The following is a 14,795-nucleotide window of genomic DNA, read 5'->3' as shown; positions in this document are numbered from 1 at the left end:
CTCAGCCTATTGGCATGACTTGGCAGGCAGAAAACCAGCAGGCCAAGCATGGACTACAACTAGTAGAGTGTTACCTTTCTGGCATTGAAACAACCTATCATTTTAACCCGTAAAGCAGCAAAGAACTGAAAAGGCCGGTAGCCAATGGAATGGTGGTTTTTGGTCTTCTGTTAGTCTATCACCTAACCTGCTCTCCTTATCTATGGATGTTTGGCAGGGGCAGGATGAGCCAGGGGGCAGAGGAACATGTGTTCCCTTGACCGGTCACCTTAAGGGCTGCCAAGAACGGTGCTTTTGAGATGCTGTACGACCATATCACAATATGTACCATCTGTGGCTCATTTTAGATACTGTGATGCAGCTGCAGATGATTTACAGAAAGGTACAGCACCACAATGTACTACACGATGGAGCAGTGTATAGAGGGCATGAGAGGAGTGATGTACTGTCTGATAGAGCTGTACATAGAGGGCATGAGAGGAATGATGCACTGCATGATTGAGCAGTATATAGAGGGCATGAGGAGTGATGTACTGTCTGATGGCACTGTACTTAAAGGGCATGAGAGAAATGATGCACTGCATGACTGAGCTGTATATAGAGGGTATGAAAAAAGTGATGTACTGCATTATGGAGCTGTATATAAAAGGCATAAGAGTATTGATGTACTGCATAATGGAGCATGCAGAAGTGGGCTATAAATAGATGAGCCTGATATGTGTGATCTATTGAAGGTGGGACTGTATATAGAGTCTGAAAAGAGTTGTACAGCAGGAGAGGGCTGTATATATACAGGGGGCTCCGAGGAGTGATATACTGCAGGATGGTTCTGTATAAAGAATGGCTGAGTAGTGATGTTCTGCAGGATGGTGCTGAGGAGAGTGATGTACATCGGGATGAGATTGTATATAGAGGGGACTGAGAGGAGTAAATCATATGTGGCTGGATGACAATATGTAAGAGGTACCCCCGCAGCAGCATTCCTCTTCATATTACCTGCCGGACAGGTTGCAGCGCTTGTGGACTAGAAGATGTCATTATGCATGGCTGGCAGTGACACGATCATTCATATAGTAGTATTCAGGTTGTTGAGCGCTGCGGTCAGTGTTTGTGTGCTTCTTGTTGTGTCACACAGGTGGCAGCTTAATATGGTTATGTAATTGATATGGTAAAATTTTGTGGTGCCTACCTTGGAATTCTTTGATAATGACGGAAAGTCGTGCAGCAGTGGTCTGGATCTTTTAGGATGGAGATATGGTGACTGATTTTGATGAAATACAGTCATAGCCAAAAGTGTTGGCACCCTTGAAATTGTTACAGAAAATTAGGTATTTCTTCCAGAAAATTATTGCAATTACACGTGTTTTGTTATACATGTTTATTTCCTTTGTGTGTAATGGAACAACATTAAAAAAAAAAGAAATTCAAGCCGTCCTGCAAGATCAGGGTGCATCAGTGTCAGCGTGAACTATTCCTCGACATTTGAATGAAATGAAACGATATGGCAGGAGACCCAGGAGGACCGCACCGCTGACAGACAGATAAAAAAGTTTTTCAAAATGTACATGAGTAAGCCAAAATCCTTCTGGGAAAGCGTTTTGTGGACAGACAAGACAGAGCTTTTTGGTAAAGCACATCATTCTACTGTTTACCGTAAACAGAATGAGTCCTACAAAGAAAAGAACACCGTACCTAAAGTAAAATATGCTGGAGGTTCAAAAATGTTTTGGGGTTGTTTTGCTGACTCTGCCATTGGGTACCATGACCTTGTGCAAGGCATCATAAAATCTGAAGATTACCAAAGGATTTTGGGTCGTAATATAGTGCCCAATGTCAGAAAGCTAGGTTTGCGTCCTAGGTCATGGATCTTCCAGCAGGACAATATACTTCAAGAAGCACCCAGAAATAGATGGCAACATAGCGCTGGAGAGTTCTGAAGTGGCCAGCAATGAGTCCGGATCTAAATCCCATTGAACACCTGTGGAGAGATCTTAAAATTGCTGTTGGAATAAGGCACTCTTCAAATATGAGCAACCAGGAGCAGTTTGCAAAAGAAGAGTGGTCCAAAATTCCAGTTGAGAGGTGTAAGAAGCTTGTTGATGGTTACAGGAAGTGATTGTAGTTATTATTTATTTATTTATTTAAGGGTGTACTACCAAATATTAAGTCGAGGGTGCCAATTTTTGGAGTTATGTGTGAAATTATGTCCAATTTACCTTTTTTTCTCTATTTTTTGTGTTGTTCCAATACATACAAAGGAAATAAACGTGTATAACGAAACGTGTAATTGCTATAATTTTCGGAGAAATACTTCATTTTCTGTAACAATTTCAAGGGTGCAAACATTAGTGACCATGACTGTAGATGTTTATACAATGGGGTGCACTATGTGGGGGATTTTATTATAATCCAGGGTGTAGGGTGTTTATTGTACTACAGAGGATGTATGATTATAATTCCCTGGAAGGCGGGATGATTACCGTAGGGGGGTATGTTATAATCTGAGTTAGGTGAATACTACTAGTGATCACTACACAAGGGTAGGCGTTTATATTGGGGGATGATTTTTTATTATACTATAGGTAGATTCACACGACCATTTAACAAATCGTTCAAAGCTCTCGGACTGAAAATATGGCCATGTACACGAGCCTAAAGGGGAAATGATCGTGGTTGGAGGTGGCAGCAAATCAAATCACAGAGTTTTCTTCACTAGAAATGAGAGATTGGTAATGGCTGTGCAGCCATTGAAAGCAAGTAAACCATGTGTGACTAATTTCTAATGGTACAGCAGATAGAGGTTGTGAATTTTATGAAATTGGTTGTTAGTAGCAGAACCTCGGACACACGCTTCACGCAGAGTGCTGCATGAGACCCAAGCCTAAGGATGGGCAGCGTCACTCATGGGCCAGTGCATTGTACTTTTCCCTCCGGGTTAAACAGGTTGTCGGCTACTAGAGAACCCAAGTTTACTCAATGCAGGACCATAATTAAAAAGTATACTAAGAGTAGCCATTTCCATATATAACTAACAAATAAAGTTGCACCCTGTGACGCTATAGCATGCAAACATGAAATTGGAATTACGTTACTGCTCTAGAAAATGGGAAAAACAAAGATACTTAGCTCATAAATTGGCCAATTCATGCATGCCCAGCAGCCACGACAAGGCGATCCTCTTTGCTGGGAGCCTAACCTAATGTGATTCCTCTCCTGGGCTGATAGCCTACATTTATATTAGCCTACTTTAAATTGGCCAATTTATGCACTACGTTTCTTCGTTTTTTCCTATTTTCTACAGCAGTAATACAATTCCAATTTCATATGTTTCATGTTTGCATTCTATAGTGTTACAGAGTGCAACTTTATTAGCTATCTATGGAGATGGCTACTCTTAGTATGCACCTGTTCACACGTTTTTTGTTTGGACGTGACAGTCAGTCTATGATATTTGTTGTATACATAGGCTCTCTGACCGAGCACTACACCCATCAGCCTGTGGCGGATTTAATTAAAGCAGGATCCTACCTACCCATATAAATGTAGGCTATCAGCCCTGGAGAGGAATCACATTAGGTGAGGTTTTCAGCAAAGAAGATCACCTTGTTATGGCTGCTGGGCATACATGCGCTAAGTATCTTCATTTTTTTCCTATTTTCTAGAGCAGTAATGCAATTCTAATTTCATATATTTCATGTTTGCATGCTATAGCATTACAGAGTGCGACTTTATTAGTCATAATTAAAATGTAAACAGTGTATACTCACCTCCTGCAACGGTGTCGATGCAGCGATGCTGATGCCGTTGTTTCTGGCATTGAAGTGGCAATGTTGTGTCACCGCCTTCTGCAGTCAATGAGTGGCTGCTTGTCAGTTGCAGCCTTTACTATTTCATCAGAGTGGATGTCCGCCCTGACAGAATACTGATGAGTTGCGGCCTCTCATTGGCTGCAGCCGGCACGTGACACAAATCACATCACCAACGGAAAGAGCAATGCCCTCGCTGGAATGGTGCTGCTACAGGAGGTAAATATACACTTTTTTTTTAAGAGTCCTTAATTAGATTAAGCTGGGGTTGTCTGTAGTGAACAACCCCTTTAAACTTTGCAAACCCCTGATGATTGGTCAAAGCAGACTAGTGACCAAATGTCCATATATGAATTATTCCTGATCACCTCTTTGGTTTCCTCAGACAGGTGGTGCCTAAGAGGCTGACACAGCAATCGTATGCAACTTCATACAAGGCTGCTGGCAGAGCCGAGGCAGAAACTTATTTCTTCCCAGATTCTCCAACAAGGCTTTATTAGCACCTATTAGTGCCGAATTAGGTCCGGCTGCCCCCGAACAGCAGCATGAGCGCACTCACCAATTCCAGGTGCTGATGGGGAGACTAGTACTGGGGAACAGAAAGACTCGAGGAAGCAAAGCCTTCATGGCTCGTATTGCTAAAGAAGCAAATCAGGACCAAAGGAGCAGAATGTGGTGACAGCGCCGGGCATCCTGATTGGTGATAGTGCCGGGCAGCCTGATTGGTGACAGTGCTGGGCAGCCCGATGGGTGACAGCGCCAGGGAGCCTGATTGGTGACAGCGCCTGGCGGCCCAATTGGAGACAGCGCCGGGCAGCCCGATTGGTGACAGCGCCGGGCAACTTGATTGGTGACAGCGCCTGGCGGCCTGATTGGTAACAGCGCCAGGCGGCTTGATTGGTGACAGTGTGACACCCCAGGGGTCTGGTTGCCACAGTGATAGAGATATTATGTCTGAGAGCAGGTGGGAGGTCCTTTGGTCAGGGATCCTGTGCATGCCACACCTCCTGCCCAGTCTTGGGAGGGGAAGAACTTCCCCTGTATAAACCCGGGGCTGAGGCAGGGTGAGTCAGACAAGGAGAGTGGAGAAGAGAAGCAGCATAGGAAACAGCAGAGTTACAAGGAGTCAGGGGCTGGCAGCTACAGAGCTCGCCCTGACTAAGAAGATTCTTTACCGGACCCGGAGTCCGAGGCTGTGGGGACTAACTCCTACCCAGCAGCAGAATCCGTCGGGCAGGGGATTTCAGGTCCTCTGGCCCAGAAGCCCGAAGGCACGGTCACACGCGTGGGACCAGCACCGCCATCGTGGAGCGGAAGCCATTAGAAGGCCCCGAGTCACCGGCCATACGGGTGAGCACCACACGGTACACTCAGGGACGTGGGCTACTTACATCAGCTTCTAGCAAGGTAGCCAGAAGAGTACAGTCAGTTTGGGAGGCCTACAACTACGCCTGGCCAGGGGAGATCCCATCTGCTCAAAGACTGACCAGGCCCCGTTTGCTAGCAAGTACTCCGGGAGGGTCTGTCGTTGTTACCAGTAAAGACCCTGAACTACACCGTACCGTCTCTGAGTGGTTCCTGCTACCCCCATCATCCACGTCGGCTGCCCTGAGGCCATACCCCTCCCGTTGGGGGTTATACTATCACGCTGCACAATCCTACCACCGGCCTCAGCGGTCTGCCCTGCAGCAGCAGCTTCCTGGCTGCACTCAACGGGTGGCGTAGTCATCAACTATTTACTACTAATAGACTGCCGTCTAGTTTGACTCCCTGGGCACGGACCGGGTCACCGCCACGAGATTACAACCCTCCACGGATCCGGCTCCGGGTAAGCTCCCGCGTGCGCACCGCAGCGCGACACAGGCCCAGGGGCACGTCAACAGCGCCAGGCAGCCTGATTGGTGACAGCGCCAGGCGGCTTTATTGGTGACAGCGCCAGGCAGCCTGACTGGTGACAGCGCCAGGCAGCCTGATTGGTGACAGCGCCTGGCGGCCCGATTGGACACAGCGCCGGGCAGCCCGATTGGTGACAGCGCCGGGCAGCTTGATTGGTGGCGGCCCCGGGCGGCCTGATTGGTGGCGGCGCTGGGCAGCCTGACTGGTGGCGGTGCCGGGCAGTCTGATTGCTGTCAGTCATCAGCCCATGGAGCTGGTGGTGGCAGCAGGGCAGGGGGCAGAGATGGGAGGCTCAGCAAATGACAGTTATGGAGCTGTCAGAGGAGAGGAGCAGCGTTCCGATGTGTCAGGGCTGCAGCGAAGGGAGGGGGCTTTACAGTGTGAGAGATGGAGGGGCTCAGACCTGCAGGTCGCCCCTGTGCCTGGTCAGGGACCTGGTGTGCAGCAGCCGGTGCCGCTGCCGTAGACGAGGGTGCAGCAGTGCCGGGAGCTGCCATTGCCGTGTACACCCTGTCTGCACAGGCACCAAGGGTCCGCCATGCTGGCACTGAGCGCTACTTACCACCTAAAGAGTTCTGGAAAGAGAGTCCGCCTGCCCCTCCCTGCGACCTCCACCCCAGCTACCAATCCCCGCCAGGAATCATTTAACCCTTAATGCAGCCCGGGGCTTCCCACTTACACAGTGCGCCCCCTTGTCAGGATGTGAAACTTGAGAGAAGTTGTTTTGTGTCAGGATGATGATTGGATCCTTCCCCCCAATCCCTCCCAGGACGGCGTTGTGACAGCGGGGAGCGGCCGCCCCGGCACCTGACTATTTACCAGCAGTGAGTGCAGGCAGTGGCAGTCAGTGAGTCAGTGGCAGTCAGTGAGTCAGTGGCACTGCAGCCCGAGCCGCGCTCACACCATGTTATAGAGGCTGCAGCTGCCGCCGGCGGGACCGTTACTTCTCCCAGCACTGACAATGCCGCGCTCCTTCCTGGTGAAGAAACACTTCAACTCCTCCAAGAAGCCAAACTATGGGGAGCTGGACAGTCACACAGGTAACGGGCTACGGCAGCATCACTCCCATGTCTGCGGGCTGGGGGCAGCTAACATAAGGGCGGGGGGCAGAGGGCGGCTGCAGGGCTCCGCTCCACTATAGTATTAATGTCTGCAACTCATATATATGTGTGTGTGTACCCTGCACATCCCATATATCTGTGTATATACCCTGCACATCCCATATATCTGTGTATATACCCTGCACATCCCATATAGCTGTGTATATACCCTGCACATCCCATATATCTGTGTATATACCCTGCACATCCCATATAGCTGTGTATATACCCTGCACATCCCATATATCTGTGTATATACCCTGCACATCCCATATATCTGTGTATATACCCTGCACATCTCATATAGCTGTGTATATACCCTGCACATCCCATATATCTGTGTATATACCCTGCACATCCCATATATGTGTATATACCCTGCACATCCCATATAGCTGTGTATATACCCTGCACATCCCATATAGCTGTGTATATACCCTGCACATCCCATATAGCTGTGTATATACCCTGCACATCCCATATATCTGTGTATATACCCTGAACATCCCATATATCTGTGTATATACCCTGCACATCCCATATAGCTGTGTATATACCCTGCACATCCCATATAGCTGTGTATATACCCTGCACATCCCATATAGCTGTGTATATACCCTGCACATCCCATATAGCTGTGTATATACCCTGCACATCCCATATAGCTGTGTATATACCCTGAACATCCCATATATCTGTGTATATACCCTGAACATCCCATATAGCTGTGTATATACCCTGAACATCCCATATAGCTGTGTATATACCCTGAACATCCCATATAGCTGTGTATATACCCTGCACATCCCATATAGCTGTGTATATACCCTGAACATCCCATATATCTGTGTATATACCCTGCACATCCCATATATCGGTGTATATACCCTGCACATCCCATATAGCTGTGTATATACCCTGAACATCCCATATAGCTGTGTATATACCCTGAACATCCCATATAGCTGTGTATATACCCTGCACATCCCATATATCTGTGTATATACCCTGCACATCCCATATATCTGTGTATATACCCTGAACATCCCATATAGCTGTGTATATACCCTGCACATCCCATATAGCTGTGTATATACCCTGCACATCCCATATAGCTGTGTATATACCCTGCACATCCCATATAGCTGTGTATATACCCTGCACATCCCATATAGCTGTGTATATACCCTGAACATCCCATATAGCTGTGTATATACCCTGAACATCCCATATAGCTGTGTATATACCCTGAACATCCCATATAGCTGTGTATATACCCTGAACATCCCATATAGCTGTGTATATACCCTGCACATCCCATATAGCTGTGTATATACCCTGCACATCCCATATATCTGTGTATATACCCTGAACATCCCATATAGCTGTGTATATACCCTGCACATCTCATATAGATGTTATATAACGTATATGTGTGTATATTCCACACACCCCATATATATGTGCATATAATGTGTGTGTGTATGTGTGTATATATATATATAGATAGATAGATATATAATGTGTGTGTGTGTATGCTCCACACACCCCGTATATATGTGCACATAATGTGTGTGTGTGTGTGTATAGTGTGTGTGTGTATATATCTATATACACACACATATATATATATATATATATATATATATATATATATATATATATATATATATATATATATACATACACACACACACACACACACACACACACACACACACACACACACACACACACACACACACACACACACACACACACACGTGTGTGTATATATATATATATACACATTATATGCACATATATACGGGGTGTGTGGAGCATACACACACACTATGTACACACATATATATATGTATGTGTGTATGCACCACACACCCCGTATATATGTGCATATAATGTGTGTGTATATACATATTTATATATATATATATATATATATATATATATATATATATGTGTGTGTATATAATGTGTGTGTATGTTTCACACACCCCATATTTATGTGCATATAATGTGTGTGTGTGTGTATATATATATATGTATGTATGTATGTATGTATGTATGTGTGTGTGTGTATGCATGCTCCACGCACCCCATATGCATAATGTATATACCCTGCACATCCAATATATATGTGTATGCACCACACACCCCATATACATATATGTGTATATACCATGCACATCCTATATATGTGTATATCCCGTATGCCCCATATATATGTGTATAAGCTCCACACACCCCATATACATATAGCTGTATACCCTGTACACCCCATATATGTATATATAATGTATATATGTGTGTATGCTTCACACACCCCATATACATATATGTGTATATACCCTGCACATCCTATATATATATGTATACCCGATACACACCATATATATGTGTATATGCTCGGCACACCCCATATACATATATGTATATACCCTGCATACCACATATGTGTATATATTATATACGTGCATTAGTAAGCAGCAGGGCCAAGTGCGTAACTACTACATTACCAGCCACACAGTGCCGGCTCGGCTCTGCTCCATCTGTACGTAGTGTAATATGTATGGAGATGTTTCCCCGTCCTCCATGTGTGCATTCCTCATATGTGTTGTGTTTCCCTCCATACAGCAGTTTTGATCTCGCCATTCCTATACGAGAGGTACCCGGTGGTGATCCCACAGCCCGACCTCCTCAGCTCCGTCGCCTACAGCCCAATTACAGTGTGGACCAGCCTGCTCCCCTCTCCCCTCCCCAGCGACCTGTCACCCCTATCTGGATACCCCTCATCACTGGGACAGATCAGTCCTCCTCCTCAGTCCGATACCTCATCCAAGGACCACAGCGGCTCTGAGAGTCCGGTCAGTGACGAGGAGGAGCGGCTCCAGGCTAAGCTGTGTGACCCCCACTCCATAGAGGTGGAGAAGTTCCTGTGTAGCCTGTGCAGTAAGAGTTACTCCACGTTCTCCGGACTGGCCAAGCACAAGCAGCTACACTGCGATGCCCAGGCGAGGAAGTCGTTCTCCTGCAAGTACTGTGACAAGGAGTACGTCAGCCTGGGGGCGCTCAAGATGCACATCAGGACCCACACATTACCCTGCGTGTGCAAGATCTGCGGGAAGGCTTTCTCCAGGCCCTGGCTACTGCAGGGACACATCAGGACTCACACTGGTAAGGAACGGATCTCGTGTCATATACATGTTCATTCTCTGTAACCATAAACCGTGGCTAAGTCACCCTTATCATTGCTTCGGATCGGCAAAGCTGTGACATGACTACACCCCCCAGCAGACACTGTGCCATGGGCACACTCCAGACATGCCAACCATGCAAGTACTGGTAGTGTGGAATAGTTATATTTAGTGACCTGTGGTCAGGACATGCAGAGACTTGTAGTTCTACAGCACTGCCAGCTATGGTGTACGTCACAGTATGGTATATATAATAAAGATCATATATATAGGGTTGATGCTTTCTGCAGCAGTGCTGTGAGTACATCCATGTCTGTGCCCTATGGCTTCTTGTATTCTACTTTTCCCGCTTGGTATATAGATTGAGGATATCCATCTAGATTTTGCTCCCAGTTCAGTCTTTACTTTAGCATATATGCTGTATAGACCTGTATTCTAACCTTGCCTTTTACATCTCTATCTTCTGCAGGAGAAAAGCCTTTCTCGTGCCCTCATTGCAACAGAGCTTTTGCGGACAGGTCGAACCTCAGAGCCCACTTGCAAACCCATTCAGATGTGAAAAAATATCAGTGTAAAACTTGTTCGAAAACTTTCTCCAGAATGTCCCTGCTCCACAAGCACGAGGAGTCAGGCTGCTGTATAGCGCACTGAGACGTTCCAGTCTACACATGTTTACCAGGACTACCAAAGCTCATTCCAGGTTCCTGCTGCTGCAAGGCATGGGGACTCCGCCAAAGGTATTTTACCTCTTCCCACCAATGAAACAAGCCGAACCAATTCCTCCAAAACATGAAAAGATCCATACGGCTCACGGGCCCCGAATATCTCTACGCCATTCTTGCCTTAATCATTTCAGCCGGATAGTATTTGTGACTGTACTCCGCAATATCTCAGATGCCTTCTCAGCCGTACACAAGTGTATTCTCATTGTGCTCAGGACAATGGACACTGACAAGATTTCTTCCAAGACTTTACACTATGCAAACCATCTTATCAATCTCAATGGAGGCAAAGCCGAATACACACAGTGCAAATTGTGCATTTATCATGTATGGGACTTATCTCCACAGTTACAATTTTTTTATTATGGGAGCAAGTGCAAAAATGAGGGTTTACCAGAGGGCAAAACTTTAGATTCTGAAGTGCACAAAGAAAATGCTCTGTCCGTTTTCAGCCTTCTCGGCGTAAACCCTTCTGTGCCTTTTTTTTATAATAGTTTTGTAAAATATGTGAATATATTGTAAATTGTTATATTTTTATATGTTTTATGTTTTAAGTGAGCGGTGAGTGTGCTGCTTTCTGCGGCAACTTGAAGAATGAGAGCTATGCAATTTTTTTTCTAGTCGTTTTTTAAATAAATGAAAATGTTTTGGATACATAAAAATCTTAGTTTTGGTGTTATATTGAAGGGTTGGGAGGAGCTATTGAAATGTTCTTGGGTACAAAAGTGTACGGTAAAAGGTTATTCCCATCTTACACAATTATTAAATATTGCTAGAATACAACGTCACTTTATCATTGGTGGTGGTCCAAACTCTGGGCCCTGCATCAATCCTGATAATGTACAGGACATGGTGTCGGTTTCACATATCATCCCTTCAGTGGTTTTCCCCTGCACAGCATCAGGGCTGCGCAGGGATCTGCAGCACGGCTCTGTTCACTTGAATGGGACAACATTGCAGTTCCCCGGGGTAAAAGCTGTGGAGAGGATGCAGTGTTGGGGCAGGTGCCGATGAGCGTATCTTTTGTCCGAGTGCGATCTGATAAAATATTGGATAGCACTATACCCATGTTATTCTATGGGGCCGTACACATGTCCGATTTTTTCCTTGGACCGACTGTCTAAGGAAAAAATTGCAGCATTCCCCATTTGCATCCATAAATCGGATCACAGTCGGACTTGCAAGTCTATGGGTCCGTGGGAAACATCAGACCACACTTCGATGACATCTGAGTGCGGTACGATTTCACGGACTGACACAATGGAGAATTTTTTTTTTCCATTTTCCCCACATCCGAGAAAACCAGTTTGATTAGCATAATCAGACCGCATTTCTCGGATGAGAGGAAATAAGGCCCTGTGACCCTGGCCTGAAAGTAATACTGCCTCCTTTTCATTTTAGGGATTAATAAGGGTCCAAAAATTCAGAGCCCCACTAATCATAACGTTATGGCATATTATAGCAATATATCCATACAATGAATACCGTACTCTCAGTATTGACTTCAGCGGTGCTCTCCAATACAGCAGAGAGTAGTGCAAACAGTCTGTAAACCATAGAGGGAAGAAGAAAGTTGCAGCACTCACTGGTCATAAAAGAAATACGTGATTTCATTTAAAAAAAACTATGAAAGACTTGGAAAGTACGTGTTTCGCACTAGGCGAGTACTCCATCATGGTCCTGACAAGTCTTTCACATGTCTCCTCATTGCTGTTTAGGGCTCACTCACACTCCGTTTAACACGACCGAGTGCTATCTGATGTTTTATCGAATAGCACTTGGACCAGTGTTATACTATGGGGCAGTACAGATCTGCGATTATTTTTTCATGCCTGCTGCGAGTGGGTCCAATATTCGTATCATAGCGATATATACCACCATTTTATAAGGTGGGAAGACCCCTTTATCTAATTGCACTTAAAGGGATGCAAATCTAAAGTAGAAAACTTTTTTAAAGGACCTCCCAAAATTCTCCAATATGTCTCAGACCTGGAGACACTAGCTAAAGCAGATGGATATTATACAGGCAGTAAAGCTTTACCGTCAGCCTCGCTCCAGTCTGTAGTGGCTGCTTACAGGGAACAATAGCTGCAACGCAAAATGAAACAAGTTAGGCTGGGCTCCATTTGTTGGTTCTGTTTAAGGAAGAGAACAAGATTCATGTCCAGAACAGATCGGTGGCATAACTGCTGTAACCTGGACGCAGAGGGACCCTGATGATTATTATGGGATCGGTCTGGGTTCTGTTATGTCTCTGTTTTTAGGACAGAGAAAAAAGCACATCCATTCTAAAAATGTACATATAACAAAACCAAAAACAAACCCCATAATAATCGATGGTGTCCCTCCACTTCCATTTTACACGGTATGGACATTAATTCCATTTATCTGTTCCTAAAACAGAATAGAGGAATGTAATTCCCGAACACCGTCTTAGCGCATTGTATAGGGGCACACATTAGTGATATTCATGTACTGTTTAATCATTTTATACCATATAGATTGGACAGGTGGCATAAATATAGATAAAATCCAATGTATGATGTCAGAGCTGTGATGTCACTCACGGGTCACATGTCATACAGACCGCTAGGGAGGTTGTATGATGGCTGGAAAATATTTTGCAATCAACTCTTCCTTTTTAATCACTGCTGATATCCGCACAGTTTATGTAAAATATGCCAAGTATTTGGGATATTACATGCCTTCCTAATTTCACAAGCAAACATACCAGGAGGTGTCAGGTGTCCCTAGATTGTCACCTCTTTCTAAACAGTATATTAGTAACACTTGCCTTGCTGCCAAAACCACAGGTAGTGTACATTTGCCCACAGGCTGATCCAGTTGTGTTCACTGATTGATCTAGTGATTCTATTATTTACCTTCACTGTGAGTCTAAAGCAGAAGATACACAGCAGATTCCAGCCAGGAGATCCATCTTGGCAATATGAAGTAGACCCCCTGACAGTCTGATGTCACAGGGGTCCCGCAGATCCTTGGCCAAAGGCTGCTACCAGTGCACATGCATATTTAAATAAGAAAAGGTGCAGTCTGATCCTTTTCTATCTCCCCAGATAAAGTCTTGATTATCTCCATTCTCAAATGGAATCACATTCAGTGAAATCAAAACCAGGCTTGTCAGCTTGATTTTTTAAAACTTTTTTTTTCTGGACAACTTATCAAACTGTTTATTTAATTTGCTCACTTACATAGCACCATTGAATCCACAGCACAGACATTATGGGCACTGTCCCCATTGGGGCTCAATATCTACATTCCCTATCAGTATGTCTTTGGAGAGTGGGAGGAAACCAGAGAACTTGGAGGAAACCCATGCAAACACAGGGAGAACATACAAACTCCTTGCAGATGTTGTCCTTGGTGGGATTTGAACCCAGGACCCCAGTGCTGCAAAGCAACAGTGCTAACTACTGAGCCACCATGCTGCCCTATCACAGGCATCCAACACATTGTAAAACCGTAAAGAACAAGATTAGAAGTGATACATAGTATGTCTACAGCCCCCATACATATTAGACCAATGTCGGACGATATCAACGGGCTCGGCTGGCAATCTAATGTGTATGGGGTCGCTGGCTAACTGATGGTTAGGGGAGATGTCGATTGGGCATGTCCAATTTTTGGACTGCTGATTGCATTGTTATCCCAGAGATCAGCCAGGGGCCAATGTGTCCACCTGCAACTTTCTCATACAGAACACAGGAGCACTCAGCTGAGTAAGCACTCCTGTGTACGGGAGAGTCGTCTGAGATGACTGCCGGTCGAACGATCGTCTGAAGCATTGTTCTGCCATCTAATGTATATGTAGGACTTAACACTGAAATTATAGGAATGAAGACATTAGCTGCGCTGTGAAATGCAAAATTATGATAATTCCCATCTAGTATATTTATGGTGTATGCACAGGATATGCCATGAATATATAGTAATCTGGGTCTTTCCATTGGGACCTTCATCTGTCTTGAGAAAGCTGCCATGTTGTGCACTGTTGTCAGTAGAGAGATGGTCGGTATCCCCATAGTAATAAATGGGAATTCTGGACACCCCTTCAATGAC

The 14,795-nt window shown here is 45.1% G+C and overlaps 1 protein-coding gene across 2 annotated transcripts; it reads left to right on the top strand.

Moving 5' to 3' along the window:
• Positions 1-6,413: 6,413 nt before the first annotated feature.
• Positions 6,414-11,380, top strand: SNAI2 (snail family transcriptional repressor 2). 2 transcript variants are annotated; one of them, XM_073679281.1, is made up of 3 exons: positions 6,414-6,742; positions 9,440-9,976; positions 10,466-11,380. In XM_073679281.1, the coding sequence occupies exons 1-3, from the start codon at positions 6,664-6,666 to the stop codon at positions 10,645-10,647; spliced, it is 798 nt and encodes a 265-aa protein (XP_073535382.1). In that variant the 5' UTR covers positions 6,414-6,663; the 3' UTR covers positions 10,648-11,380. The 2 variants fall into 2 exon arrangements, with proteins under 2 accessions (XP_073535382.1, XP_073535381.1); XM_073679280.1 differs by having other exon boundaries at positions 6,426-6,742; positions 9,437-9,976.
• The last annotated feature ends 3,415 nt before the right edge of the window (positions 11,381-14,795 follow it).

Source organism: Phyllobates terribilis, unplaced genomic scaffold, assembly GCF_046119375.1.
Source record: "Phyllobates terribilis strain yellow unplaced genomic scaffold, ASM4611937v1 Scaffold_4__5_contigs__length_816908805, whole genome shotgun sequence".
Lineage (NCBI taxonomy): Eukaryota > Metazoa > Chordata > Amphibia > Anura > Dendrobatidae > Phyllobates > Phyllobates terribilis.
This window is presented reverse-complemented; position numbering and strand designations above follow the sequence as displayed.